The 22,752-nt window shown below is 45.1% G+C and overlaps 2 protein-coding genes across 2 annotated transcripts in view; one reads left to right on the plus strand and one right to left on the minus strand.

Moving 5' to 3' along the window:
• Positions 1 to 7,046: 7,046 nt before the first annotated feature.
• LOC139459449 (uncharacterized) lies at positions 7,047 to 7,598 on the minus strand. The gene has a single exon (XM_071240895.1). It carries the CDS (start codon positions 7,596 to 7,598, stop codon positions 7,047 to 7,049), a length of 552 nt encoding a protein of 183 aa, XP_071096996.1.
• An 8,860-nt stretch (positions 7,599 to 16,458) lies between these two features.
• The window catches only part of LOC139459597 (epidermal growth factor-like protein 7), a 38,477-nt gene continuing 32,183 nt past the window's right edge, over positions 16,459 to 22,752 (plus strand). The window contains exon 1 of the mRNA XM_071241159.1: positions 16,459 to 17,271. Within this exon, the coding sequence (XP_071097260.1) occupies positions 17,168 to 17,271 (104 nt within the window). The 5' untranslated portion in view covers positions 16,459 to 17,167. The remainder of the gene's footprint in view (positions 17,272 to 22,752) is intronic.

The following is a 22,752-nucleotide window of genomic DNA, read 5'->3' on the forward strand; positions in this document are numbered from 1 at the left end:
TCCACTCCTGAAGGGGTACATGACCTCCCTGCTCTACTCCGAAAGGGGTAGACGACCTCCCTGCTCTACTCCGAAAGGGGTAGATGACCTCCCTGCTCTACTCCGAAAGGGGTACATGACCTCCCTGCTCCACTCCTAAAGAGGTATATGACCTCCCTCCTCCACTCATAAATGGGTACATGACCTCCCTACCCTATTATCAAAGGGGGATATGACCTACCCGAGATACATAGTATCCATGTTCTACTGAAGCGCTTCCAGCCCTCCTCACCCTCGTCCAGAAGTATATGGCGAATCTGCTCCGGACTGATGAGTGCACACCCTGGGAGGTCGGTGTGACTGTGGTGGCGGAGAAGGAGCATGCATCTCCCAGTGGGAAACAGGTGCGATGGAAGGAGAGACTATGTTGCTGTGAACCCCCAGGGCACCGTTGCACCAGAGGATTCTCCCGAGGGAGTTGAGAAACATCTGCACTACGTAATACATTCTACCGCTTGGGACTTCATGTAAATTCTTCCCACTACATCGAGAGTGAGTCATTGGTGACTTGGTACATGTTTTTTTTTGTAACACATGGTGGTACATGGTGGGTCTCTGTAACACATAGTGGTACATGGTGGGTCTGTGTCATTCATAGTGGGTCTGTGTAACACATGGTGATACATGGTGGGTCTGTGTAACACATGGTGATACATGGTGGGTCTGTGTAACACATGGTGGTACATGGTGGGTCTGTGTAACACATAGTGATACATGGTGGGTCTGTGTAACACATGGTGGTACATGGTGGGTCTGTGTAAAACATGGTGGTACATGGTGGGTCTGTGTAACACATGGTGGTACATGGTGGGTCTTTGTAACACATGGTGATACATAGTGGGTCTGTGTAAAACATGGTGGTACATGGTGGGTCTGTGTAACACATGGTGGTACATGGTGGGTCTTTGTAACACATGGTGATACATAGTGGGTCTGTGTAAGACATGGTGATACATGGTGGGTCTGTGTATTAGATGGTGGTACATAATGGGTCTGTGTAACACATGGTGGTACATGGTGTGTCTGTGTAACACATGGTGATACATGGTGGGTATTTGTAACACATGGTGATACATAGTGGGTCTGTGTAACACATGGTGATACATGGTGTGTCTGTGTAACACATGGTGATACATGGTGGGTCTGTGTAACACATGGTGGTACATGGTGTGTCTGTGTAACACATGGTGATACATGGTGGGTCTTTGTAACACATGGTGATACATAGTGGGTCTGTGTAACACATGGTGATACATGGTGTGTCTGTGTAACACATGGTGATACATGGTGGGTCTGTGTAACACATGGTGGTACATAGTGGGTCTGTGTAACACATGGTGGTACATGGTGGGTCTTTGTAACACATGGTGGTACATGGTAGGTCTTTGTAACACATGGTGATACATAGTGGGTCTGTGTCACACATGGTGGTACATGGTGGGTCTGTGTAACACATGGTGGTACATGGTAGGTCTGTGTAACACATGGCGATACATAGTGGGTCTGTGTAACACATGGTGGTACATGGTATATCTTTTAAAATTTGACAAAGTATGTGAATGCGTTATCTGAATGTGGAAGTGGTTTTAGCGAGTGCTGATACTCGCACATAAGTAGGAAGTCATGAATGTTGACCCTGTCTGTCTCATATTCCCCATCATTGAATGGATCCAGGGACCAGTGATACAGCCAGGTGGTCTACTGCAGTGTGACACATCGGGGTCTGTTACAGGCGGGTCCTGCAGATAAACCGGAGATATGCCGTTACGTAGACGTGTTGTTGCAGGGCGGCGTTGATGTTGTAGGAGTTACCTTCGTCGATGTTGTCATAGTTATTTACACCGGTACAAAACATCCCATTGCTAATACCGTATATACCCTCCAACATATTCTAGACTACGGGCGCTTATCGGAGAACCAGGTTTCATAGCTGTCCGCGATTGTCAGAGACCCTGGGTTCATATCTGGCAGTGACGTCAATGAACAGAAACTTGACCTGGTGGCGGTGTACGAGAAGTTAGCTTGTATTACCAAACCGTCTCTTACAAGAGAAAATACGGTATCTTAAGTAAACAATTTATGTCGTATCAATTTCTAAGTAGCATACCGTGTCACTGAAATCAACACAACTGAACAATGGAGGTCTTACAGCTGCCATACAACTGAAACAGCTGGGAGTACCTGTCTGTCGTGCCCTCACATCCACGCGTCAACACGTCCTATATCGCAGGTGTTACCGCCAGGTGATGTTTAACATTGCACCACTGCAGGCCTCACATATAGCCATCCATCACAACAGTTCTAAAAAACACTCACAACAACTAACTTAATATCCCAGTGCCTTGCATGTCAGATGTAGGACGACAGCCCGACAGGACGCAGGTTGTAAAATCTTACCACAACGTTGAGATCCGGCTACCAGAAGTCGTCATTCGTCATTCGCCATTTGAATGTATTTTAATTTTGACGAATGACGAATAACATGCTAACTTCTCGTTGCCGGAGATCCAAGATCCCGGAGTAAGTTAGCCTTGCGTCAAGGCTGTACTGAATGGTAAGACCGTTAGAGTATAGTTATTCTACCCTTATAATAGGCAGGTCTAAATAAGCGGAGTCTCTGACAGGCAAAACTTGTTCTTATTATAGAATCAAGAAATTTTGTTTTGAACTAATAATTATTGCCATTGAGACTTTTGCAAGTCCAGGAGTAAGTGTGTGGTGTGTGGCGTGTGGCGTGTGGTGTGTAGTGGTGTGTGGTGTGTGGTGTGTGGTGTGTAGTGGTGTGTGGTGTTTGGTGTGTATTGATGTGTGGTGGTGTGTGGTGTGTAGTGGTGTGTGGTGTGTAGTGGTGTGTAGTGGTGTGTGTTGTGTAGTGGTGTGTGGTGTGTGGTGGTGTGTAGTGTGTGGTGTGTAGTGGTGTGTGGTGTGTAGTGGTGTGTGGTGGTGTGTGATGTGTGGTGTGTGGTAAGTTTATGGATGGTGGGTATATTGGTGGTGGACATATTGGTGGTGGGTATAATGTCGGTGGGTATATGGGTAATGGTATACGAATGGTGGGTATATGGAGTTGGTATACGGATGGTGGGTATATGGGGGCTGGTATACGGATGGACGGTATATATGCGGTTGGTATACGGATGGTGGGTATATGGGGGTTGGTATACGGATGGTGGGGATATGGGTAATGGTATACGAATAATGGTTATATAGGCGATTGGTATACGGATGGTGGGTTTGTCGGGGACATTGCCCACATTGCCCAGTGCGGCCTGAAAGGACGTTCTTCCACTATGATCAGTGGGACGACCCCACCGTGATGTTGCAGACTATGTTGTTAAAGACGCTATGTCGTTACAGACTATTTCATCCGGACTCATTAAATCGTTGCACATAATGATACTGGGTACAAAGTACATCGGCAACGTTTCATCTCAGTTTGTTTGTTTATTAATTCTACTGAGCGCGAAATGTTGCAACAAAGAATGAGATATTTGAGCTCTGCAATAAATCTTACCATGAATTACATGGCTATTTGTTTCTTATGTAAATAACTCCTGATCCGAACAGATGGAAATATTACATTACCAGGGATCATTACCCCGCTTCCCCGTTAGTCGTGCATGGAACACTGGGGTACTTGCTTCAATGTAGAACTGTCTGGTACTGTGTAGTACTGTCTGGTACTGTGTAGTACTGTCTGGTACTGTGTAGTACTGTGTCTGCAGTAGAGAGTCATCCATGGTAGACGGGAATACTATTGTAGATGTCAGTGTCAGACCCTATCAGAGACGGAGCACCGACACTGGTTCCTAACAGAGATGGGACAACTCCCCGTAGATAGAGACAGCACGACACTGGTTCCTAACAGAAATGGGGAAACTCCCCGTAGATAGAGACAGCACGACACTGGTTCCTAACAGAAATTGGGAAACTCCCCGTAGATAGAGACAGCACGACACTGGTTCCTAACAGAAATGGGGAAACTCCCCGTAGATAGAGACAGCCAGACACTGGTTCCTAACAGAGATGGGGCAACTCCCCGTAGATAGAGACAGCCAGACACTGGTTCCTAACAGAAATGGGGAAACTCCTCGTAGATAGAGACAGCCAGACACTGGTTCCTAGCAGAAATGGGGCAACTCCCCGTTGATAGAGACAGCCAGACACTGGTTCCTAACAGAGATGGGGCAACTCACCGTAGATAGAGACAGCCAGACACTGGCTCCTAACAGAAATGGGGCAACTCCCCGTTGATAGAGACAGCCAGACACTGGTTCCTAACAGAAATGGGGCAACTCCCCGTAGACAGAGACAGCCAGACACTGGTTCCTAACAGAGATGGGGAAACTCCCCGTAGATAGAGACAGCCAGACACTGGTTCCTAACAGAGATGGGGCAACTGGTGCAGACACTAGTTCCTCAGAGGTGAGGATACGGATGGTACAGTGATACAGATGGTACAAATGTGCATATGGTAATATAGGTACAGGTGGTACAGAAGGTACAGTCGTATCAGTGTCCAGTATTCATCCCAAGCCGAAGTAAAAAGAATTTCATGTGTCCAATCTTTTGCTTTAAGTGTTGTTAAAACATACAATTCTCATTTCTATGTGAAACCCAAGCCTAGATATTACGCAGATTCGTCCTGTGTTTGAAATAAAACGAAACAATATTTATTTAGAGAGCAGAACGAGGGGAGATTGGGTCGTAACGGGAGGAAGGGGGTGTTTTTGTTCGGGGATTTTTGATAAAAGTTAACGCAATTCACTGACGGCCCTGTGCAGCTGCAGGTCACGTGACATTTACGTTTGACGATTCCACGCATGTGCAGAGTAGCAAAATGTGAAATTTAAAAAGATTGGTAAGATTGTTTATTCAAAATTACATATATATCACATTAAGGACATGCCAGTGAAATGAATAGGATACTCTCTTGGCATATTTTGCTAAGTACCTCACAAAAACAAAGCCTCTAAATGGATATTTTTACATAAAAATGACATTTTTTAAATTCATGGTTTTCTAATCATTTCCAAATTTGCAAAATGAAGCCAATTTCCAAACTTCTTCACGTGTCAAGACAAATCAAATAAACATGTCATGAGAGACCCCATCCCGTTTTTTTCACAGCTCACTGACGTCCTTAAATTTACAGTTGGTAACCCTCTCAACCTCACCCGGGGCCTTGTGTAGTGTGTATATCCATCAATAACCCCTGGACCCTGTGTAGTGTGTATATCCATCAATAACCCCTGGAACCTGTGTAGTGTGTATATCCATCAATAACCCCTGGACCCTGTGTAGTGTGTATATCCATCAATAACCCCTGTACCCTGTGTAGTGTGTATATCCATCAATAAGCCTCGGACCCTGTGTAGTGTGTATCACTTGTGAGTCACTGGAGGCTGTTTAGCATGTACTGGTGAATCACTGGAAGCTGTTTAGCACGGTATGTTGAGTCACTGGAAGCTGTTTAGCATGGACTGGTGAGTCACTGGAAGCTGTTTAGCATGGACTGGTGAGTCACTGGAAGCTGTTTAGCATGGACTGGTGAGTCACTGGAAGCTGTTTAGCATGGACTGGTGAGTCACTGGAAGCTTTTTAGCATGGACTGGTGAGTCACTGGACGCTGTTTAGTATGGACTGGTGAGTCACTGGAAGCTGTTACGCATGGACTTGTGAGTCACTTAAAGCTGTTTAGTATGTACTGGTGAGTCACTGGAAGCTGTTTAGCATGGACTGGTGAGTCACTGGAAGCTGTTTAGTATGTACTAGTTGGTCACTGGAAGCTGTTAAGCATGGACTTGTGAGTCACTGGAAGCTCTTTAGCATGGACTGGTGAGTCACTGGAAGCTGTTAAGCATGGACTGGTGAGTCACTGGAAGCTGTTTAGTATGGTCTGGTGAGTCACTGGAGGCTGTTTAGCATGGACTGGTGAGTCACTTGAAGCTGTTTAGCATGTGCTGGTGAATCACTGGAAGCTCTTTAGTATGGACTGGTGAGTCACCGGAAGTTGTTACGCATGGACTGGTGAGTCACTGGAAGCTGTTAAGCACGGTCTGGTGAGTCACTGGAAGCTGTTTAGTACGGACTGGTGAGTCACTGGGAGCTGTTTAGCACGGTCTGGTGAGTCACTGGAAACTGTTTAGCATGGACTGGTGAGTCACTGGAAGCTGTTTAGCATGGACTGGTGAGTCACTGGAAGCTGTTTAGTATGGACTGTTGAGTCACTGGAAGCTGTTTAGTATGGACTGGTGAGTCACTGGAAGCTGTTTAGTATGGACTGGTGAGTCACTGGAAACTGTTTAGTATGGACTGGTGAGTCACTGGAAGCTGTTTAGCATGGACTGGCGAGTCACTGAAAACTGTTTAGTACGGACTGGTGAATCACTGGAAGCTGTTTAGCATGGACTGGTGAGTCACTGGAAGCTGTTTAGTATGGTCTGGTGAGTCACTGGAAGCTGTTAAGCATGGACTGGTGAGTCACTGGAAACTGTTTAGTGCGGACTGGTGAGTCACTGGAAGCTGTTTAGCATGGACTGGTGAGTCACTGGAAGCTGTTTAGTATGGTCTGGTGAGTCACTTGAAGCTGTTAAGCATGGACTGGTGAGTCACTGGAAGCTTTTACGCATGGACTGGTGAGTCACTGGAAACTGTTTAGTATGGTCTGGTGAGTCACTGGAAGCTGTTAAGCATGGACTGGGGAGTCACCAGAAGCTGTTATGCATGGACTAGTGAGTCACTGGAAGCTGTTTAGCATGGGCTGATGAGTCACTGGAAGCTGTTTAGTATGGACTGGTGAGTCACAGCAAGCTGTTTAGAATGGACTGGTGAGTCACTGGAAGCTGTTATGCATGTACTGTTGAGTTCACTAAGGGGACGTAATATGGGGACAACATTCTGCTCATAATCTGCTGGAATGGTTCATACACTCCGACAGTCTGCAGTCATCCGTGTTACTGGGGTGTTCTACACTTCCACAGTCCACACTCCCACATTCCACATTTCTAAAGTCTGCAGTAATCCGTTTTACCGGGGTGTTCCACACTTCCACTTTCCACATTCGATATTTCCACATTTCGACAGTCTGCAGTCATCTGTTTTACTGGGATGCTCCATACTTCCACATTCCATATTTCCACAATTCGACAGTCTACAGTCATCCGTTTTACTGGGATGCTCCATACTTCCACATTCCATATTTCCACATTTCGACAGTCTGCAGTCATCTGTTTAACTTGGATGCTCCACACTTCCACATTCCATATTTCCACAATTCGACAGTCTACAGTCATCCGTTTTACTGGGATGCTCCATACTTCCACATTCCATATTTCCACATTTCGACAGTCTACAGTCATCCGTTTTACTAGGATACTCCACACTTCCACATTCCATATTTCCACAATTCGACAGTCTACAGTCATCCGTTTTACTGGGATACTCCACACTTCCACATTCCATATTTCCACATTTCGACAGTCTGCAGTCATCTGTTTTACTGGGATACTCCACACTTCCACATTCCATATTTCCACATTTCGACAGTCTGCAGTCATCCGTTTTACTGGGATACTCCATACTTCCACATTCCATATTTCAACATTTCGACAGTCTACAGTCATCTGTTTTACTTGGATGGTTCACACTTCCACATTCCATATTTCCACACCCCCACAGTCTACAGTCATCTGTTTTACTTGGATGGTCCACACTTCCACATTCCATGTTTCCACATTTCGACAGTCTGCAGTCATCTGTTTTACTGGGATGCTCCACACTTCCACATTCCATATTTCCAAATTTCGACAGTCTGCAGTCATCTGTTTTACTTGGATGGTCCACACTTCCACATTCCATGTTTCCACATTTCGACAGTCTACAGTCATCTGTTTTACTTGGATGGTCCACACTTCCACATTCCATATTTCCACACCCCCACAGTCTACAGTCATCTGTTTTACTTGGATGGTCCACACTTCCACATTCTATATTTCCACATTTCGACAGTCTGCAGTCATCTGTTTTACTTGGATGCTCCACACTTCCACAGTCCACACCCCTACAGTCTACAGTCATCCGTTTCACTGAGCTGCTACACACTCCCACAGTCCACACTTCCTCTGTAGACCGGGAAACCGAAACTATACGTGCAATAAGAGCTTATACATTATACGGACGGCATGTCAGACACTCACACTGATAAAAAACACCACAGAAATGCCACAACTGACACCAAAACAACACGAGCAGGCCACATTGCTAGAACTCTGGGTTGCTCCCGTGTTGCTGTAACTAACCTTGTGCAACATCAGACAGGCACAGGACAGGCAGGCCGAGGTAACTACGCCTAGTGAAGATCGGTACTTGCGTACTTTGTATCTCTGGAATCGATTCCAGACAGTGACGTCATCAGCGACGAAACATGGTTAGTCGACATACAGTTCCCAGGAGACTCAGGGCTAAAGGAATTAGGTCTTACAAACCCTACAGAGGATGAGCTGATGGAAAACAGCGTGTGTCCTGCTGAAGAGGAGTACGAACGGCGGCATGTTGCGTTCGGGAGGTCGTTCCCTTTAGTGGAGGGGGTGTTATGGTGTGGGGAGGAATTTGTGGGCATGGGAGAACACCGCTGTTCATCGTTAACAGAAATTTGACAGCTCAGCATTACAAGGATGACATTCTTCGTAACATTGTCCTACCATTTCTACAACAGCTGTCACGTGGTGTCCTTCATCAGCATGACAACACGAGATCACATACACCCCGAATCGTACAGAACCTCCTTGCAGCCAGCAACGTCAACGTGTTGCCGTGGCCTGCACGCACCCCAGACTTGTCCCACGTAGAACATCCCTGGGATGTCATGGATCTTCGTGTTCGACAGCGACCACATCCTCCAGCCAACCGACAAAACCTGATCCACGTGACGTATCAGACGACTGCCTTTTTCTGTGCACCGGAGAGGTTTTGTGTGTCTTGTATCAGGTCACACAAGCTATTAATCTGACGTGTCATGGAACTTGAGCCAGTTTAGATGCGTGTGCCGTTTGTCAATTACGTTGAAAACTTGTTTTTGCCACCCCACCTCAACTCGGGCAACTGTCATGTCAAGATCGGTTGCTGTATGACTGTCATTTTATATGTCGATTTTGTTCAGATTTTGATCTTTTCATTACATTTTACTTCATGCAACCATCTTTTGTGGTTTTTAAACTAGGGTGATTTAAAACTTTAAGTTTCTTTTGGCCGTAAAGTTATGTGTACACCTCTGTGTGTCAGTCACCTCTTGTCCCAATACCCCCCCCCCCCCCCCCCTCTATCTGTCTGTCTGTCTGTCTGTCTGTCTGTCTGTCTGTCGGCCGGCCTGTCTGTCTGTGACTGGTGTCCCAATGTCCCAAGTGTAGGAGCTTCACGAAGAGTGGCACACAGCTGGGATCTGTACACACGCTACGTCGGTTTCATAGCGCACTCGATTTTATCACCCTAATCATGATAACTTTTTGCTTAGCTCCAGCAAAATTACAATGTAAACAAAAACAAAGTGCGAGCAGTGTTTACTCTCAGAGACTCAAGGCGTGAAATGTGGTTCACTTTCTAAATGGTAAAGAGTAGAAATATGTGGTGCTCTGCGCCTGTCCGGAGTTGTCCCGCGGCTTCGTCGTTAAGGTAAGGTCGGTGGCAACCATCATAGATGCGGTACAAATGAGCACACATACTGACGCATATTGTTTATGTTGGTAATAGGCATTGTGAATTTGATGGAGCTGAACAGTTCTATTAAAAAAACGTCACATAGTTCAATCAACTTGACGTCACAAGCTTCAAGCAAGAAGACGTCTCACACTTCCCTGGACATTTCTTTGAGAGGCAGTTAGAAGTTGGATTACTCAGTAAGGATATGACGTCGCTGCACATGACGTCACGCAGGCAATGACAATCAGGGTGACATGACCTTCCCTTATGTAAGTTAATAATCGCTTGATCCGGTGGGGTCAAATATGGCTGCAGTATTTCCTATCCGGTTATTTCTGGTAAAACGAGCCTTTATTTTTAATGAGAACATGAATGAAAGTATTCTGCAGTGTTATGTTCAACCTGGTGTGTGTGAGGGAGTGAGTGAATCCCAACCCACATCATCACCACATACTCACCACCCTAACACATTTACTTACCACTCTTACACTATATCCACCCCTCACCACATACTCACAATTCCCTGACCAAATACTCACCACCCTCTCACCACACACTCACCACCCCTAACCACAAACTCACCACCCCCTCATCACATACTCACCACCCTTCACCCCCCTCACCACATACTCACCCCCCTCACCACTACTCACCACATACTAAGCACATAATCACCACATACTAAGCGCAAAATCACCACCCCTCACCACATACTCACCATCCCTCACCACATACTCACCACTCCGTCACCACATACTCACCACATACTAAGCACATAATCACCACATACTAAGCGCAAAATCACCACCCCTCACCACATACTCACCATCCGTCACCACATACTCACCACTCCGTCACCACATACTCACCACCCCCGCACCACATACTCACCATCCCCTCACCACCCTCTCACCACATACTCACCACCCTCTCACCACTTACTCACCACCCCCTCACCACATACTCACCACCCCCGCACCACATACTCACCACCCCCTCACAACATACTCACCACCCCCTCACCACATACTCACCACCCCCTCACCACATACTCACATCCCCTCACCACTTACTCACCACCCCCTCACCACATACTCACCACCCCCTCACCACATACTCACCACCCCCTCACCACATACTCACCACCCCCTCACCACATACTCACCACCCCCTCACCACATACTCACATCCCCTCACCACTTACTCACCACCCCCTCACCACATACTCACCCCCTCACCACATACTCACATCCCCTCACCACTTACTCACCACCCCCTCACCACATACTCACCACCCCCTCACCACATACTCACCACCCCCTCACCACATACTCACCACATACTCACCACCCCCTCACCACATACTCACATCCCCTCACCACTTACTCACCACCCCCTCACCACATACTCACCACCCCCTCACCACATACTCACCACCCCCTCACCACATACTCACCACCCCTCACCACATACTCACCACCCCCTCACCACATACTCACATCCCCTCACCACTTACTCACCACCCCCTCACCACATACTCACCACCCCCTCACCACATACTCACCACCCCGTCACCACATACTCACCACCCCCTCACCACATACTCACCACCCCGTCACCACATACTCACCATATACTCACCACCCCGTCACCATATACTCACCACCCATCACCACATACTCACCACCCATCACCACATACTGTGAAAGTGTGAGTGAGTGAACGAGCGAGCGAGCGTATCGACCTGTCGCTGATGCAGTCGTGGAACAATTCCACCCTACCCCATATCACATACTCACCCCCTTAACACTATATAACCCCATCTCTCCACATACCACCACCTTCGCCACCTCCACACCACATACCATCACCACCTCGTGTGGACATACTCGTAACACCATATAACCCTATCTCACCACATACCACCACCTTCGCCACCACCTCACCACATACCACCACCACCTCGTGTGTACATACTCGTAACACCATATAACCCTATCTCACCACGTACCACCACCTTCGCCACCACCTCACCACAAACCACCACCACCTCGTGTGGACATACTCGTAACACCATATAACCCTATCTCACCACATACCACCACCTTCGCCACCACCTCACCACAAACCACCACCACCTCGTGTGGACATACTCGTAACACCATATAACCCTATCTCACCACAAACCACCACCTTCGCCACCACCTCACCACATACCACCACCACCTCGTGTGTACATACTCGTAACACCATATAACCCTATCTCACCACATACCACCACCTTCGCCACCACCTCACCACATACCACCACCACCTCGTGTGTACATACTCGTAACACCATATAACCCTATCTCACCACGTACCACCACCTTCGCCACCACCTCACCACAAACCACCACCACCTCGTGTGGACATACTCGTAACACCATATAACCTCATCTCACCACATACCACCACCTTCGCCACCACCTCACCACATACCACCACCACCTCGTGTGGACATACTCGCTGCAAGTGTTGCTGACATAGAGGCGTCTGGTTTCTTTCAGTACGGCGTCCAGTAAATGGGAATAAGGAAGACAGACCTGTTGGGGCCGGCAATATCAAAACTAGCCCGGAATTAGCCAGCGAACTACTTGTTTGCAGCTGAGGGAACACCACACCACATTGACGGAATAGCATAACATAGTGTTCCTACTTAACTGACCAGATGTTTTGAAGAGGCGGCGGAGGGATTTGGATGTCTGGCGGAGGTATAACAAGGTCATTAGGCTTGAACCTCTGCAAGTGTCTGGATGAGTGCTCTGTTTACAGCGTGACTTTGATTACCACACTATCAAGTGTCCCACACCGGCTTACTGTTGATGAGGATGGAAGATGGGTGTTTATCCAGCTACCTATCACCTGGCGAGTCATGCACACCCGGACGTCTGCCAGTCACGTGACCCAAACGTGTCCTTAGGCTGTGTTTTATCAATGTTGTGTTGTGTCGTTGTTGTGTTTGTGTCGTTGTTGTGTTGTGTCAGTGTTGTTTTGATACACGTCATGCAGGTGTCACTCAGGCTGCGAATATACACACAAACCGTATTCGACTTAATAAGCGCCCTGCTCTAATAAGCGCCCATGGCGATATTTGCTAATATATTGGCTGTTGAACAATCCCAATTAGCACCCCTTCCGATTGATCAGTGTACACAAGACTTATTTATTCATGCATAATACGCCTTTGTGTGCTATATGCACCATTAATCATGGGTATTTAAATTCTGGAAAATATATATGTCGTGTAAAATATGCACAAACTTTTCTTTTGTATCAAACTAGGCTGTCAGCATAAACCACAATATTACCGATCTTTACCCCTTTTTCTAATTTTGAGAGAGTCCTGGGCGCTTATTACGTCGAATAATACATGTTCGGGTCTCCATCAGTCAAACCAGCTGCTGGTAGTTCATCATCGTTACGCACCACCACACAATCGGCCATGTACCTTTAAACATTACTAAAGTTAAAATCTGAGCGAGATAATTTCAATAACGCGACAAGAAAGTGGTGAAACCTGCCAGCAAGGGGTGGCTAGGCGATGACAGCAAGAAACGTTAATGGGGTAAACAAACCGACAAGCGGATCCTGACAGCTAAGGGCCACAACTCACATCACGCCACGGGACGTACACCAATGCAAAGCCGGATATACAACAATACAAAACTTGCTGTTCAACAATACAAATTTAAGCTTGTTGTTCAACCATACAAAGCTGGACGTACAACCATACGAATCAAGATGTACAACCATACAAAGCTGGACGTACAACCATACAAAGCTGGACGTACAACCATACGAATCAAGATGTACAACCATACAAAGCTGGATGTACAACCATACAAAGCTGGACGTATAACCATACGCAACAAGATGTACAACCATACAAAGCTGGACGTACAACCATACAAAGCTGGACGTACAACCATACAAAGCTGGACGTACAACCATACAAAGCTGGATGTACAACCATACAAAGCTGAATGTACAACCATACAAAGCTGGACGTACAACCATACGAATCAAGATGTACAACCATACAAAGCTGGACGTACAACCATACAAAGCTGGATGTACAACCATACAAAGCTGGACGTACAACCATACAAAGCTGGACGTACAACCATACAAAGCTGGACGTACAACCATACAAAGCTGGACGTACAACCATACAAAGATGAACGTACAACCATACAAAGCTGGACGTACAACCATACAAAGCTGGATGTACAACCATACAAAGCTGGACGTACAGCCATACAAAGCTGTATGTAAAACAATACACAGCAAGATATACAACAATACAAAGATGGACGTACAACCATACACAGCAAGACGTACAACCATACAAAGCAAGATGTATAACAATACAAAGCTGGACGTACAACAATACAAAGCTGGACGTACAACCATACAAAGAAAGATGTAAAACAATACAAAACAAGGTGTACAGCAATACAAAGCTGGATGTACAACAATTCAAAGCTAGATGTACAACAATACAAAGCTGGATGTACAACAATACAACGCTTCGATTATTTCTAGGTTTCTAGGTTTGTCAGCACCCATACACCATCCTCTTGGGTTCACCAAAGTGGTAAACGTCTGAGACCTGCATCACTTCGGTCTTTCCTCCCACATTAAGCTGACACGCCGTGACATAACTGGAATAATGTTATAAGCGGCGTTAAACCAAACACACTCACTCACACACTCCTTCGTGGCAGATTAAAGGGTTCCCTATGTACTTCATCAGCTGCCCGATTCACGTATCTGCTAATTATGGGCACTCCGCTCATAACGATAGATCTACACTCACGCTGAGAGATAGACTATCGGTAGCCTCATACGATCAAACGATTGACGAGATTTTATCATACCGTACGTAAACTCAGGGAGCGACCATGTTGGTTCTAATGTAATGATTTTGTGTGTGACAACTGTGACTTATCGTGGCTGTGCTGTGACGTAGTCTAGAGAGGCCTGGGGTTAACTGTCGTAATGACTGCAAACGATAGCCTCCTGGAGCGCATGCGCCGCTTTACGGAAGGCATGAAGTAGGCAACGAGTTATTGAAATTAGCGACCTGATGCAGATCAAGATCACCTGATAACAAGAGTTACTCATAGGCTTCCTGTATTTGCCCACAGACAGGGTCTCTCTATCATAGCCAATAAACATTTAAGTAAGACAATCCCAAGAAGCGTGAGGTACCTGTTGGAGAACACGTTAACCACAAGCAGCTCGTATTCCTTGATTAGAGCAGAGACCATAAAATAGTATATGGTCTCTGATTAGAAGCAAGCGAGGCCTGGATAATCTGAACAAAAATTCCGTATAGATAGAGCGTTGATACAACGTACGTTGGTCATCACCCTTAGAAACAACGTACGCGGGGGATCTCTTACAGATACAACTTACGTTGGCCATCACCTTCAGATACAGCGTACGCTGGCCATCTCTTATAGATACAACGTGGGTCATCTCTTATAGATACAGAATACGTGGGTCATCTCTTATAGATACAGAATACGTGGGTCATCTCTTTTAGACTTTTAGACTCAACGTACGTGTGTTATCCTTTCAAGATACAAAGTTGGTAATCTCTTATATATTCAACGTGGGTCATCTCTTATAGATACAGAATACGTGGGTCATCTCTTATAGATACAGAATACGTGGGTCATCTCTTTTAAGACTTTTAGACACAACGTACGTGTGTTATCCCTTCAAGATACAAAGTTGGTAATCTCTTTTAGATACAACGCGGTCTTCCCTTATCGATACGACGTGGGGCATCTCTTACAGATACAACGTCCGTGGGTCATCCTTTCTACATACAGCGTACGTAGGACATCTCCTTTAGATACACCGTGGGTCTTCCCTTATAGATACAACGTCGGTCATCTCTTACAGATACAACGTCCGTGGGTCATCCCCTCTACATACAGCGTACGTGGGTCATCTCCTATAGATACAACGTGGGTCTTCCCTTATAGATACAACGTGAGGCATCTCCTATAGATACAACGTTGGTCTTCCCTTATAGATACAACGTGGGGCATCTCCTATAGATACAACGTGGGTCTTCCCTTATAGATACAACGTGAGGCATCTCCTATAGATACAACGTGGGTCTTCCCTAATAGATACAACGTGGGGCATCTCCTATAGATACAACGTGGGTCTTCCCTTATAGATACAACGTGGGGCATCTCATATAGATACAACGTGGGTCTTCCCTTATAGATACAACGTGGGGCATCTCCTATAGATACACCCTTCGTGGGTCATCCTGTAAGGACTGGGGAGGGTTTGTGGAGATTGATACGGACGGGGAACTTGGAGAAATGCGAAGGACGTGAGGATGTTTGACGGATACGGGTGGCAGCACAACGATGTTGACTAGGAAACTCAATATGCAGTTAAATACCCCCTGTAGTCAGTAATGATGACTCCCCAGTAAATATAGCCAACAGTATCACTGAATCCATCTAAGTCGGTGTTTATAGTGGAGATAATGCCTATATTGTGTTTCACAGCTGCACTATTTAGTGTTTGTTTTGAAAGCAAAATGTGGGCATTTACCGACCAGGAATCTAACTTGACGATGTTCCGGCGTCAGGACGTAGCTCGCGGGAAGTCCGTCAATGCCGCCGTCCTCAGTGGGCACGCGCTACTCTCAGTAGTAGCCACGCGGTAAAGGCTTTCTTGACTACGTTAAGGATTGCGTATTATATACAGATGAATATAGGACCAGCATCTGGCGAAATAGAACATCGCAGACTATCAGTATAAAGCATATCATGTGACAGGAAAAGCGATAATCTGGCGCTGTGAGTGAGGGAACGTTACACAAGTAGGTTCTCCCCCCTCGACGGACGCGCTACGCGGGTATAGTTAGGACAGAACGGTTTGTCAGCTGCCGTCCCCCACCGTTTGACTGTAGGAAGGAGCGAGAGGGAGAACTCTCTAACGGCCGGCTACTCGAGAGTCGAGAACGCACCCCCTTACAGACGGGAGTTAGAGCGGAGGTTTGGTTCTCCGTCGTCATTCAAGTGTGGTAGCTGTGAAACTGTAAGCAGACGATCGTAGGCAGACGACAAGGAACGCGCGCTGTGAAGACGGCCGTCTCAGGTGGACACGAGACAGACTCGACTATCGTCGGCTCTGACAGATGTGCAATTATTATTATATTCAGTGGAAGTCCTGTGAACAAATTAAATTGGTCATTTTTAGTTTTGGTGATATTTCCCACTGAATGATTTCACCCTGGTGGTGGGCAGTTGATTGTGTGGTGCAGTAGATGGCTGGTCAGTTGGCCGGAGGCTGATCAGTGGACGCGCGAGGATACCTGTGAGACTAGAGTGGACAACGTCGTGCGTACGAGATGAAGCTGACGCCGTGGTGGTGCATGTTGCTGTTGGAGACTATTGGGATGTACGCCGTCATGGACGCCGCACCGACCAACAGCACCAGACACTTTCGTCCTGGGTAAGTGCGACCATATCACCGTGTATTTAACTCATTTGTGGGGTTTAGATGACCAGATGACCAGATTGAGGGACCAGAAGTCTCTTTCATCGTGATGTCTTTAACTCATGTATGAGGTTTAGATGACAGGTTGACAAGATTGAGTGACCAGAAGTCTCCTTTAGCACCATGTATCTAACTCATGTATGGGGTTTAGATGACAAGATGACCAGATTGAGGGACCAGAAGTCTCCTTCATCGTGATGTCTTTAACTCATGTATAGGGTTTAGATGACCAGATGACCAGATTGAGGGACCAGTAGTCTCCTTCAGCACCATGTATTTAACTCATGTATGGGGTTTCGATGACAAGATGACCAGATTGAGAGACCAGAAGTCTCTTTCATCGTGATGTCTTTAACTCATGTATGGGGGTTAAGATGACCAGATGACCAGATTGAGTGACCAGAAGTCTCCTTCAGCACCATGTATCTAACTCATGTATGGGGTTTAGATGACCAGGTGACCAGATTGAGGGACCAGAAGTCTCCTTCATCGCGATGTCTTTAACTCATGTATGGGGTTTAGATGACCAGATGAACAGATTGAGGGACCAGAAGTCTCTTTCATCGCGATGTCTTTAACTCACGTATGGGGTTTAGATGACCAGACGTACTTATAACGCTACTCAATATCTCACATGCAACATTAAATAGTCTATAGTCTCATGTACTCATAACACCACTCTATATCTCACACATAAAGTTAACCAGTCTGTAGTCCCACGTACTTATAACACTACTCTATTTCTCACATACGGCATTTAACTGCCTATATAGTCTTACGTACTTATAACATGACTCTATATCTCACACATCACATTACACAGTCGATATTGTCTCATGTACTTATGACACTGTTCTTTATCTGACACATAACATTGAATAGTCTATAGTCTCATGTACTCATAACACTACTCTTTATCTCAAACATAACATTAACCAGTCTATAGTCTCACGTACTTATAACACGACTCTATTTCTCACACATCACATTACACAGTCGATATTGTCTCATGTACTCATAACACTACTCTTTATCTCACACATTATATCAAATAGTCTATAGTCTCATGTACTCATAACACTACTCTATATCTCACGCATAACATTACACAATCTCTGGTCTCACGTACTTATAACACTCCACTATATCACACTATTGACGTTACACAATTTAAATTCGCACATACATAGAACACTACTCTATATCTCTATCACTATAGCCTGGCGTAGGTTTAACACTATAGTATCAACACACACATAAACTAAATTTTTTCTTAATTATACACACACATGTATATGTGCCTTTGTTAAAGCACACGTGACATGTTTAACAACACACCTAATATCCGACAGTTACCGCCCTACTTCACACGAGTATATCACCTCGTGTCGCATACTCGTACCACCTTACATCACACAGACACACGTCACAAATATTCCTGTTTATATGGCGGAAACTTCTTCTTATCATGGACGTTAATGTCAAATTGTCATGTTGCACTGTGCGGCAGTCTAGGACGAACATATACATCATTCAGCTATACTCGCTAGACATCGTGGTCGGGTGGTGGCAACCCAACTCGCCGGTGTATATCTCTTAATATAACTCTTTATATATCAAACGATATACCATTTTATATATCGCTCTATAATTCTCTGAATATCACTCTACAAACCGCTCTATATACCCTGCATACCATTCTATATACCACTCCATATACCACTCTATATACCGCTCGCATACGTCTCTATATACAACTCTACATACCACTATATATACCGCTCTATAATTATCTGAATATTTCTCTACATACCGCTCTATATACCCTGTATACCATTCTATACACCACTTCATATACCACTCTACATACCACTCTATATACCGCTCTATAATTATCTGAATATTTCTCTACATACCGCTCTATATACCCTGTATACCATTCTATACACCAATCCACATATCACTCAAAATACCGCTCTCATACCTCTCTATATACAACTCTACATACCACTCGATATACCGCTCTGTAATTCTCTGAATATCACTCTACATACCGCTCTGCATACCCTGTATACCATTCTATACACCACTCTACATACCTCCCTATATACCACTCTACATACCACTCTACATACCGCTCTGCATACCTCTCTATATACAACTCTACATACCACTCTATATACCGCTCTGTAATTCTCTGAATATCACTCTACATACCGCTCTGCATACCCTGTATACCATTCTATACACCACTCTACATACCTCCCTATATACCACTCTACATACCACTCTACAAACCGCTCTGCATACCTCTCTATATACAACTCTACATACCACTCTATATACCGCTGTGTAATTCTCTGAATATCACTCTACATACCGCCCTATATACCATGTATACCATTCTATACACCACTCCATATACCACACTATATACCGCTCGCATACCTCTCTATATACAACTCTACATACCACTCTATATACAGCTCTCTATACTCTCTATATACGACTATATACACCGCTCTAAATACCACTCTATAACATCATATATATCACTCTACATACCGCTCTGTATACCCTGTTTACCATCCTATACACCACTACATATACCACTCTATATACAGCTCTGCGTACCTCTCTATATACCACTCTACATACCTCTCTATATACAACTCTACATACCGCTCTATATACAGCTCTCTATACTCTCTATATACAACTCTACATACCACTCTATATACCGCTCCGTAATTCTCTGAATATCACTCCACATACCGCCCTATATACCATGTATACCATTCTATACACCACTCCATATACGACACTATATACCGCTCGCATACCTCTCTATATACAACTCTACATACCACTCTTTATACAGCTCTCTATACTCTCTATATACGACTATATACACCGCTCTAAATACCACTCTATAACATCATATATATCACTCTACATACCGCTCTGTATACCCTGTTTACCATCCTATACACCACTACATATACCACTCTATATACAGCTCTGCGTACCTCTCTATATACCACTCTACATACCTCTCTATATACAACTCTACATACCGCTCTATATACAGCTCTCTATACTCTCTATATACGACTATATACACCGCTCTAAATACCACTTTATAACACCATATATATCACTCTACTTAACGCTGTATATACACTGTATACTAATCTATATACCACTCCAGATACCGCTCTCTATACAGCTCTGTATACTATTCCATATACCACTCGACATACCACTCTCTATACCGCTCACCATACTACTCTGCATACCATCTTATATACCGCTCTATATACTGTTCATTATACCACACAAGATAAAACTCTATATGCCACTCTGTATGACGCTCTTTATACTGCTCTATATACCACTCTCGATACAACTTTATATACCACTCTATACACTGCTGCACCGCCTCCGTGGTCTAGTGGTAAAGCGTCGGCCTGGAGAGCGGAAAGTCCGTGGTTCAATTCCTGACCGCATCATACCGTGTTACCCTGTCTGGAACTCGGCATTAAGGGGCTAAAACAAGGACTGGTCAGCACGGAGTCAGTATTCATGTCTGAGTGGGGTGTGTCTGAGTGGGGTATTCATGTTAAACTGCGGCATGGTATCTCACTGGGCTAGCACTATAAAATCGGCATCAGTCCGGACTGGTACAAGCAGCCACACACATACACTTGCATGCACATCGCTATATACAGTAAAGTACGGTTATAACGAACTCAAGGGGACTACTAATTTTATTCGTTATAACCGTAGTTCGTTATAAGCATATATACAGCATAACTACAGCAAATAGTCGGGACCCCAAAAAAAGTTCGTTATATCCGTCAGTTCGTTATAAACGTGTTCGTTATATCCGTAGTTTACTGTATGTGCAACAATATTGGACGCGACGTTAAACTCCATTTCATCTCCCATGTATAACAATATACACCACTCACCCCATGAAGATCCGGAATAGAACTGGTCTGTAGCAACCCATGGTTGTCGCAAGATTCGACTATTATTAACCGGATCGGGTGGCTTATGTAATCGTATCCCATTTCTGTTGATCAATGCTCATGATGTCATATCGATGGATTGATTGTCTGGTCCATATGGTCCATAATTTACAGACCACTGTCATATAGCTGGAATATTGCTGAGTGTGGCGTTAAATTAAAAACTATATACCATGCTATACACCTCTATATAGCATAGTTTCTGGCAGCTTCTGTAAACATTTCACCAGTGAAATACAAATCTTAAATGAAACAGAAACTAATAGCTTCTACTTTGTTATTATTAACTATTTTATTTGACATTATTGGTCTGGGTTCGTCGTCAACTATGTTGCCATCTGGGTAAATTTAAAGGGAACATTTCCCCAACTCGCGGAGTAATTACGAAGGAAGCGAGCCGTGTATTCGGAATAGGCACTCACACTGATGCTTGGCGTGTAATGTGGGATGATTAAGTCTGCGGTGTACACACGGCCTTTCTGCCATCACAGACTTCTCTATATACATGTGCTATAAGCGATATATCGCACTGTCAACATTGTGTAACCCCGCCCACTGCTTCCAGGTCTACCCTGAAGACAGGTTTCAGCAGATCTGACGTGTTGATGAAGCCAGCTATACCCCTGATATACGCCGGTATATGCCGGTCTGCATCAGATCTACTTGCATTTGGACTCCAGCACTGAAGACATTCTTGCTTTTTACGTGAACATTCCGTCCATTGACACACGTAGTGTGCCATTCTGTTCGAATAGACAGCCTTGCAAAAGGCTCTAAGGCAAAAATTATTCGTTTAAATCATTATTTTTAAATTTATATAAATAATAAGAACAAGTTGTCCCTGTAAGAGACTGGCGTCTTTGTACAGTCCGCTTATATAGACTTGTATATTATAATAATAGAATTACTATACACATGAATACACATGAATACCTTGAATTTATCATTCAGTACAGCCTTTGAGCAAGGCTAGGGAATAGGCAGCGCAACTATATGGAACAAGGGCCACCTCCCGTCGAGCCGAGGGACAAAACATGCAAGGGAAGGAATGATCGGTCAAATTATCACAGAAAAACGGTTATGACTTATGTGTATCAGTAACAAAGAAAATAGCATCCTGCCAGATAACATTGGGTAGGGGGGTGGTGGTGACGGCTTCTGCCGCAACATGCTGTGCTGTGGCTGCGGCGGGCGACATGCTGTGCCGGCAGGCATGAGAACATGGATTCCAGCTTGTCCGAAGTTCTCGATGTTTATGTTGAGTGTTATGAGTGACAACAAGAAGGAGCATGATTGCGGCTACTACACGTATATCCATGTTCCCATGCTGTGGAGTTTTCAGCTGTCATTCCGTTTCGTCATGTTGTTAGCCAACCGCGGAGTATTTTTTTACGACGGTTCT

This window comes from Haliotis cracherodii, unplaced genomic scaffold, assembly GCF_022045235.1.
Source record: "Haliotis cracherodii isolate W230 unplaced genomic scaffold, xgHalCrac1.p SCAF_13, whole genome shotgun sequence".
In the NCBI taxonomy this organism is placed as follows: domain Eukaryota; kingdom Metazoa; phylum Mollusca; class Gastropoda; order Lepetellida; family Haliotidae; genus Haliotis; species Haliotis cracherodii.